Genomic DNA, 10000 nt, shown 5'->3' on the forward strand with positions numbered 1-10000 from the left:
TATATATATATATATATTAATAATAAGGAAAGGAAAAAAAGAAGAATAAAAGAAAGAAGAATAAAAGAAAGAATAAATAAATATATAAAAGAAAAAAAAGAGAAATAAAAGAATAAATAAATAAATAAATAAATAAATAAAAGAAAAAAGAAGAAAAAAAAAGAAGAAAAAAGAAGAAAAAAGAACCAAACTGTTGGGCGGCTAAGCCAACAAGAAGAATGTCTTATTATAAGGACGACCCCAAAACCGGCAGCAGCAGCAGCAGCAGCAGCAGCAGCAAAAAAATAACTACTGCTGCTGCTGTTGCTGCTGCAGCAATAATAATAATAATAATAATTTTATTATTATTATTATTAATAATAAAGGAGCAACAAGAAGAATAATTATATTATCTATACATTGCCTCTATATATATACACAAACAGCAACAGCAGCAACAGCAGCAGCAAAAGCTGCTGCTGCAGCAAATACATTGCTGCAGCAAAAAACATCGCTGCTCCTGCAGCAAAAATACTGCAGCAGCAGCAAAAAACGCTGCAGCAGCAAACACTAATACTGCAGCAGCAAACACACTGCTGCTGCAGCAGAAAAAACACTGACTGCAGCAGCAGCAGCAAAAACATTGCAACAGCAGCAGCAAAAACACTGCAGCTGCAACAGCAGCAAAAACACTGCAGGCAGCAGCAGCAGCAGCAAAAGAGAATATTGAATAAAGGGGAGGAGAGCCTCCTTTTGCTGCTATATAATAATTAATTATTGTCTATATAAATAAATAAATAAATAAATAAATAAATAAATAAATAAATAAATAAATAAAAATACACAAAACAAACAAACTATACAACTATATAACTAAATAAATAATAAATAAATAAATAAATAAATAAATAAATAAATAAACATAATAAAGAAAATAAATAAACAAACATAAAGAAGGAAAATAAACAAAACAAAACAAACAACAGAAGAAAAAGAAAAGAACGAGGAAGTTTGCTGCTGTTGTTGCTGCTGCTGCTGCTGTTGCTGCTGTTGCTGCTGCAACAGCAGCAGCAGCAAAAAAAAAGGAGCAAATAATCATCAACTATACACTATACACATAATAACTAAATAACTAAATAAATAAATAAATAAATAAATAAATAAATATATTTATGTGTTTTCTTTATAGACCATCACTCCATCATTGTTTATTCAATATCTGCTGCTGCTGCTGCTGCTGTTGCTGCTGCTGTTACCGTTGTTGCTGCTGTTCCTGTTGCTGTTGTTTCTGTTGCTGCTGCTCCTGTTCCACTTGTTCCTGTTGCTGCTGCTGCTGCTGCTGTTGCTGCTGCAGCAGCAGCAGCAGCAAATAAGGAACAACAATAGACGCCCTCATACATTCAAAAAAAAGGCATTTTTGCCGCTGCGGTGTACGTACACCGTAAATATATAAATATATAAATAAATAAATATATATATAATTATATATATATTATTTATATTTATTTATATATATTATTTTTATATATTATTTATATATATTATTATTTATATAATATATATATGCACACAAGCAAACCAACCTGATGGTGTTGCTGCTGCTGCTGTTGCTGCTGCTGCTGCTGTTAATGTTGCTGCTAGTGCTGCTGCAGCAACATTAACATTGTTATTAGCACCCCACTCTTTATGTTGTTGCTGCTGCTGCTGCTGTTGCTGCTGCTGCTACTGCAGCAGATACACTGCAACAATAGCAGCACAAAATTGTTAGGAATATAATTATACGGATATTATTTATTTGCTGCTGCTGCTGCTGCGGCTGCTGCTGCTGCTTGTATATATAGATTATCCTGTAAACCCTCGGGCATCGCATGCAGCAGCAGCAGCAGCAGCAGCAGCTAAGAATTGTTCTCCTACTGTCTGTACATTATTATTAACATCTTGTGTATTTTCTCTTGTTTCTCCTTCTTCCTGTTTAGCTAATAATTCTGCTGCTGCTGCAGCTGCAGCAGCATTTGCTGCTGCTGCTGCTGCATCTGTATCTCCTTCTGTACATACACCCGAACTGCGGGGCACAGATCTACTCATTAGCTGCAGCATATCGTTATATGCTCTTCCTCCTGTTGCTGCACCTGCTGCTGCAGCAGCAGCAGCAGCAGCAACAGCAGCAGCTGCTGCATTTGCTGCAGCACTATCCTGTTTTCCTGTTGTTTTATTATTATCACCTTCTGCTTCTCCTGTTCTATTACCATCCATCCTTGCTGCTGCAGCTGCTGCAGCTGCAGCAGCAGCAGCAGCTGCTGCAGCTGCTGCATTAGGTTTATGTGAATATTTTTTATCTGTTTTTTTTTTGTCATTTTCTTCCATAGGATTACTATTCTCATTCTTTGTTCCTGCTGCTGCTCCTCCTCCTCCTCCTCCTCCAGCAGCAGCAGCAGCAGCAGCAGCAGCAGCAACTGCTGCTGCTGCTGCAGCACCATCAGTTGTACATCCAGATACATTACAACTACCATTGGAAGCAGCAGAAGAAGCAGGTGAATTAACCGTTCCTGCTGCTGCTGCTGCTGCTGCTGCTGCTGTTGCATTACCTGCTGCAGCAGTACCACCACCACCACCACCACCAGCAGCAGCAGCAGGAGGAGGAGGAGGAGGTGAATGAATAACAGGCTTGAATACAGCGAGCATTCCCTTTTGTAGTGTATGTGCTTCTCCGCTTAATAACTTCTCTAATCGGCAATGCATAGCTAAACCACGAGCTGTCTCGTACCCATACTTCCCTGTACATATACACATATACATATATAAATATATATATACATTTATTTATTTATTTATTTATTTATTTATTTATTTATTTATTTATTTATTTAGTTAATTATATATAATTTAATGTATTATTTACTAGGTAAAGGTATTATAATATGTATTATACATATATACATATATAATAAATATACAATATATAAATATATAAATAAATATAAATATAAATAAATATAAATAAATATAAATAAATATAAATAAATACAAATAAATATAAATATATACATATACATGTATATATATATATAAATATAGATATATATATGAATATATAAGAGATAAAAGAGAGAAAAGAAGTGCAAAAGAAAGGAAATAAATAAATAAATAAATATAAATAAAATAAATAAATAAAATAAATAAATAAATAAATAAAATAAATAAATACATACCTGCAGACCAAGAACGTTGGAATTCTTTACCATTTCTACTCCATGTACATACCCATCTATTAAGAGATCTATTAAAGAATACACCACGCATAGTAGATGAATATAAATAAGAAGGAAATAATTTATTATTTATTTCTTTATTATTATTTATATTATTTATATTTATATTATTATTATTTATATTATTATTATTATTATTTAATTCCTTATTATTTAATCTATTTATTATCTTCTCCTTATTTATATTTATATTTATATTATTATTTATATTATTATTATGTTTATTTATTTCTTTATTTATATTATTTATTTTATTTATATTTATTTCTTTATTATTTATTTCTTTATTTATATTATTTATTATATTATTATTATTATTATTATTATTATTATTATTATTATTATTATTATCTTGTTGTTGTTGTTGTTTATTTATTTTATTTATTTCTTTATTTATATTATTATTATCTTGTTGTTTATTTATTTTATTATTTATTTCTTTATTTATTTTATTTATTTCTTTTATTTCTTTTCCTTCTCCTCCCCCCATCCTTGCTAACTTTATTAATTGATCTAATATACTAGGACTTAATCCTCCTCCTCCTTGTTGTTGTTGCTGTTGTTGTTGTCCTGCTGCTGCTGCTGCTGCAGTTGCTGCTGCTGTTGTTGCTGCAGTAGATGATGATGATTGAGAGGATTGAGAAGAAGTAGATGATGCTGGTTGTGTGTTACTAAGGTGGGGTTGCTGCTGTTGCTGGTGTGGGGAGGAAGGAGAAGAAGGAGAGGTAGGAGAAGGACATGATGATGCTGCTGCTGCTGCTGCTGCAGCAGCAGATGGTAATTCATCTTGCTGCTGCTGCTGCTGCTGTGATGATTGCGATTGCTGCATGCCATCAAGTATAGATACAGCAGGACTTGCTGCAGCAGAAGCAGCAGCAGCAGCAGCTGCTGCTGCTGCAGCAGCACGTAAACGTCCATGCTGCTGTGGTGGACTACCTTTAACAGGTGTTAAACGCATGCGTCCTTTAGTGCTGCTGCTGCTGCTGCTGCTGCTGTTATGTGCAGCAGCAGCAGCAGCACGAAGTTTCTTAGATGTTGCCTTACGTAGACCATAGCCATGTGTCTTTAATGGTCCATCTTGTGCCATCATTTCTTCTGTCTCTCCTCCTGCTGCTGCTGCTGCAGTACCTGTTGTTGCTGCTCCTGCTGCTGGAGAAGAGGAAGCAGCAACTTGTTGCTGCAGTGCAGCAAGTTGTGCTAATGCTTCCCCTAAATATCTTTCTCCTGCTGCTGATCTTTTCCTTCTTCCTCTTACACTACATGTACTTAATGTATCACTCTCCCCATCTCCTCCTCCTGCTGCTGCTGCTGCTGCAGTTGCTGCTGCTGCTGCTGCTGCAGTAGCATCTTGTGTTCTTCCTGCTGCAGTATCAATAGAAAAAGCTTGAGGAGAAGAATGTGTTTTATTACCACCAGATCTACCACCACCACCAACCTGCTGTTGCTGTTGCTGCTGTTGCTGCTGTTGCTGCTGCTGCTGCTGCTGCTGCTCTGATTGTAATTTTTGTAGTACCTCACCTAATAATCTAGATCCTCTTCTTGCTAAACTCTCAGGACAACAAGAGTTTAATATTTCTGCCTGTAGATTAGGGTGTCTCCTTTTATTAACACTTGCAGGTATAAATGATGAAGGAGACACTCCTATACTTGTATTATTATTATTACGCTGCTGCTGTTGCTGCTGCTGTTGCTGCTGCTGTTGCTGCTGCTGTTGGTTGTTGGTGCTGTTGCTGTTGTTGCTGCTGTTGTTTACTGCAGCAGCAGCTGCTGCAGCAGCTGCTGCTGCTAACTGTAAATCTTCGGATAGTTCCTCTATGGAACTTGTCTCATGCTTCTTCCCTCCTTCTGAATCTGCTGCTGCTGCTGCTGCTGCTGCTGCAGCTGCTGCTGCTAAACCTGTAGGGGTATAAGTAGATGTTAATTTACCACATCCAGGTGCTTCTGAAGCAGCAGCAGCTGCAGCTGCAGCAGCTGCTGCTGCAGCTGCAGTTCCTACAGGTGGGGAGCAAGCAGCAGCAGCAGATGCAGATGCAGCACGAGGTCTCTTTGAGTGTCTAGTTGGTGGTAATTGAAAGAAAGAAGAACAAGAAGAACAAGAACAAGAAGAAGAAGAAGAGACACAACAATCATTAATATTAGCGGCAGCAAATGCTGCAGGAGATGAGGATTTATTTAACTGTTGTTGCTGTTGCTGTTGTTGCTGCTGCTGTTGCTGTTGCTGCAGTTGTTGATGTAGCAGCAATTGCTGTTGTAATTGTTGGTGTAGATTATTTAATTGTTGATCTGCTGTTGCTGATGTTGCAGTTGTATTAGTATTTGTTGTTGTTGCAGCAGCAGCAGCAGCAGCAACAGCAGCAGCAGCAGCATTAGCTGCAGCATTAGTTTCTCCCCATATACTTTTACAATCTATATCCATAGGAAATTTTCCTCTAATATTACCACCACCACCACCACCACTAGGAGCAGCAGGAGCAGCAGGAGTATTATTATTATTATTATTATTATTATGTGTAGGTGTAAGTATACGATGTAGGGTATACATACACTCAAGAGCAGCAACAACTTGTACAAATACAGCAGCAGGACAATTAGATACCATTTGTGCAATAGGTGCTGCTGCAATAGTACCATGTTTAGCTAAATAACGTAATGCAATACATATCATATTTTCTTGTTGTTGTTGCACTTGTTGCTGCTGCTGCTGCTGCTGCTGCTTCTGCTCACCACCATTGCTACTATTATAATTATAATTATAATTATAATTATAATTATAATTATTATGATTAAAGAAATTAATAGATATACATATAGGAAGAAGAATATGTGCATAATGTATAATAGTAGGATATAAATGTCCAGTAGTAATTTTATATAAATGTATAAGATAAAATAAACCTTTATCTTTTTTTTTTAATAAAGGAATTAAATTACATATTTGATCAAATATTAATATTAATAATAATTGAAAATCTACTAATACACGATCTGCATCACATAATAATATTTCTTCTTCTTCTTCTCTTACTCTTCTTACTCTTCCTCTTGTTCCTGTTGTTCCTGTTCCTGTTCCTGTTCCTGTTGTTCCTGTTCCTGTTGTTCCTGTTCCTGCTGCTGCTGCTGTTGTTGATGATGTTGCTGTTGTTGTTGTTGTTGTTGTTGTTGTTGTTGCTGTTGTTGTTGTTGATGATAAAGATAATCTGTGAATATATTCATTATCTAATGATGATGGGATTGATGAGGAAGAAGAGGATGATGATTGTGCTGCTGCTGCTGCTGCTGCTGCTGATGCTGCTGCTGCTGCTGCTGCAGCTGCACCTGCTGCTGCTGCTACTGCTGCTGTTGCAGTATCTATATTTCCTGTATTTGTATCATCTTCTAATAATAATCCTCTCTGTTGATGCTGCTGCTGCTGCTGCAGTTGCTGCAGTTGCTGCAATGCACATATATCTGATGCACATGATCCTATATCTCCATCTATTCCTGCTGCTGCTGCTGCTGCTGCAACTGCAGCAGCAAGATCTGTTGTAGTAGTATGATGATGAGGTGTAGGTGTACTAGATGTACTTGTTGTTGTACAACCACTCCTGCTGCTGCTGCTATTATTTGTACTACTACTGCTGCTGCTGCAGCATGTGCTGCAACTGCACGAAAGAACACCACCACCACCACCTCCTGCTCCTGCTGCTGCTGCTGCTGCTGATCCTCTATGTGTAAGTATATCTTCTTCGTTATCTTCTCTTTCTTTATCTAAATAAATATTACTTGTCTTTATAGGGAATGCACATGATGTCTGCAGTGTATCTGCAGCAGCAGTTGTTGTTGTTGCTGTTGTTGTTGTTGTACTATTGCTGCTGCTGTTGCTGCTGTTGCTGCTGTTGCTGTTGTTATTGCTGTTGCTGTTATTGATATTTATATTGTTAGATTTACCATTGAGAGGGAAGGCTGTATCCTCCTCCTCATCTCCTGCTGCTGCTGCTGCTGCTGCAGCTGCTGCTGCAGCAGATGCAGCAGCATGCTGATCACATAAACCTTCTACAAGAGGAATATCAGGAGAAGCAAAAGCATCAAAAAAACGATCTAAAGGAGTAGACAGAGACAGCTGTACTGCTGCTGCTGCTGCTGCTGCTGCTGTTGATGATGATGATGGTGTTGGGTTGCTGCTGCTGCTGCTATGCTTGTTGCTGCGCGGCTGCAACAAACCTTCTGGTGTCTCCGTTGGAGAACCAGAAGCAAAAGGAGACGATATATAACCTGCTTCAGGAGACACCGCAGCAGCAAGACTGTCCTGCAGCAGCAGCGAGCTGCTGCGGCCTGTGCTGCTGCATCCACCTCCACCTCCTCCTCCTGCTGCAGCAGATGTAGGAGCAACAGGAGTAACAGAAAGACAGGGCCCTGTAGATATACTAGGACCACCAACACCAGGACAACCTCCTGTTGCTGCTGCAGCACCAACAGCTCCTGCTGTCGCTGCTGCTGCTGCTGTTGCTGCTGCTCCACCGGGAGCAGCAGCACCACTATCCTTAGAAGAACGCAACACACTTTCCTCCATATGCAGCAATGCATGCATAGGAGAAGCAGCATACAGGCTGCTGCTGTCTAGACGAGAACCAGCAGCAGCAGATCCTGCTGCTGCTGCTGTTGCTGCTGCTGGATTTGTACGGCACCCCGAGAAGGCTGCATCTGTACATACACCCGAGGTAGAAAGAAGACCCACAGAGCTATCGCTATCACGAAGCAAAGGCGAGTCCCGCTGCTGCTGCTGTTGCTGCTGCTCTTGCTGCAACAACTGCAGCTGCTGCTGTTGTTGTTGCTGTTGCTGTTTAGACGCTAAAAAGGCGGATACTGCTGCTGCTGAGCCCTTACCCGCCAGTTGCTGCTCAAGAGCAGCAAGAGGAATAGCAAGTTTATGTTCACTCATTTTATATGAGGAATAGGAGGAGGTCTACTGTGCTGCAGCAAAAGAAAGACATGCAGCAGCAGCAGCAGCAGCAGCAGCGGCTGCTGCTGCTGCTGCAGCGTCAAAGAAAGACGAAAATGCTGCTGCTGATGCTCCCAATACTGATTAAACTGCTGCTGCTACTGTTGCTACTGCTGCTGTCCTTCTCCTGGTTGGGGCCGTCGGTAAGGATCGGATGCAGCGCCTCTGGCGGGCGTGCTGGTTGTGTCTATGTATTGTTGTATTACGGCGGATGTTTATGTTGTTGTTGTTGTTGCTGTATATATAAAAGATAAAAAGAAGTATAAATAAAAAGAAAAGAATGAATAGAGTGTATAACGATGAAGAAATATGATAGTTGAGGTGTATACGGTATGTCGGTAGTTGTATAGTTATAATGAGGTGTATCTGTTGTATGAATACAGAAAAAGAGGTCGGTATGAATAGATAAAGAATAAATATCCATTCATTTATAAATAAATGAATAAGAATATAAATAAATAAAAAGATATTATGATGAATACATAAGAGGAGGGGGGGTTGTTGTTGTTGTTGTAGTGTATGTTGTATGTTAATGTTAGATGGTATAGAGGGAGGGAGGTGGATACAAAGACGCGAGTAAATAGTGTATATATTGTATGAATAAGAGGAAAAGAAAAGAAAAAAAGAGAATAAAAGATAAAATGTCAGGTATAAAGATGAATTAATGAATGAATTTGTTGTATTTATTGTATGAAATTAAATAACTGTAGCACATCGACGAGAGAGAGAGGAGAGAAGAAGAGAGAGCTGCGTATACACCTCAGCTGCTGAGGTAGAAAGCTGCTTCGTTGGGCAGGAAAGCTGCGGAAACCTTCATAAATTAATATATAATATTAAATAAAATAACATATTAATTATATTTTAAACAAAAAACAAGAAATTTAAACAGACATCACTTGATATCTGCCCCCCTTTCCCTGCCGTCTGTGTCTGTTGTATGGTGCTGCTGCTGATGCTGCTGCTGCTGCTGCTGCTGATACTGTGCATATAATATATATATGTATATACATATATGTATATATATATCCCTCTTTATGTTGAGTGTATATACACCTTAATAACTTTTATCACTATTATTTCTTCTTTATTATTATATATTTATTTTATTCTTTTTATTCCTCTTTTATTTTATACCTTTACAACTGTCGTCCTCCTTAGGTGTACGTACACCACGATGATGATGCATCTGTCACACAATAACAGCAGCAGCAACTCGAGAGAGAGGCCTGGGGGTTGTTGTTGCTGCTGCTGTTGCTGCTGTTGCTGCTGCTATTGATGTTCCTGATGCAGTTGTTGTTGCTGCTATTGCTGTTATTGTTGCTGTTGGTCCTGCTGATGTTGCTGTTGCTGCTATTTCTGTTGTTCTTGCTGTTGCTATTGCTGCTGCTGCGGCTGCGGCTCCTGCTGCTGCTGTTGTTAACTCTTAATCAGTAATAATACAACTATTTCTAATACAGACAAGAAAATAAAGAGGCAGAAAAGAAAAGAAAGGAGAAAAAAAGAAGAAATAAATCAACTAAGCGGTATTTCAATCAAAAACAAAAGAAAAAGGAAAAAAAATAACACTAAAACTTGCTGCTGCTGCTGCTGCTGCTGCTGCTGCTATACTAGAAGCCTGCGGTGTATGGTAGTATACGTATGTATGTACAGACGAACCGGCACGGGGGTGGCAACAGCAGCAGCAGCAGCACAGGCAGGAAAGGGCCCCCTGTACTGCTGTTGCTACTGTCTACTGCTGCTGCTGCTGCTGCTGCTTGTATAGATACAATCGTTT

General features: G+C 38.8%; 1 protein-coding gene across 1 annotated transcript; it reads right to left on the reverse strand.

Moving 5' to 3' along the window:
• Positions 1-1821: 1821 nt before the first annotated feature.
• Positions 1822-8166, reverse strand: EMWEY_00031250 (hypothetical protein, conserved; the record flags this gene model as incomplete). The annotated part of the gene is made up of 4 exons (XM_013478334.1): positions 1822-2753; positions 3771-5231; positions 5793-5885; positions 6180-8166. 4 exons carry the CDS (start codon positions 8164-8166, stop codon positions 1822-1824), a joined length of 4473 nt encoding a protein of 1490 aa, XP_013333788.1.
• Positions 8167-10000: the final 1834 nt, after the last annotated feature.

The sequence above is a fragment of the Eimeria maxima genome, genomic scaffold (assembly GCF_000499605.1).
Source record: "Eimeria maxima Weybridge genomic scaffold, Emw_scaff393, whole genome shotgun sequence".
In the NCBI taxonomy this organism is placed as follows: domain Eukaryota; phylum Apicomplexa; class Conoidasida; order Eucoccidiorida; family Eimeriidae; genus Eimeria; species Eimeria maxima.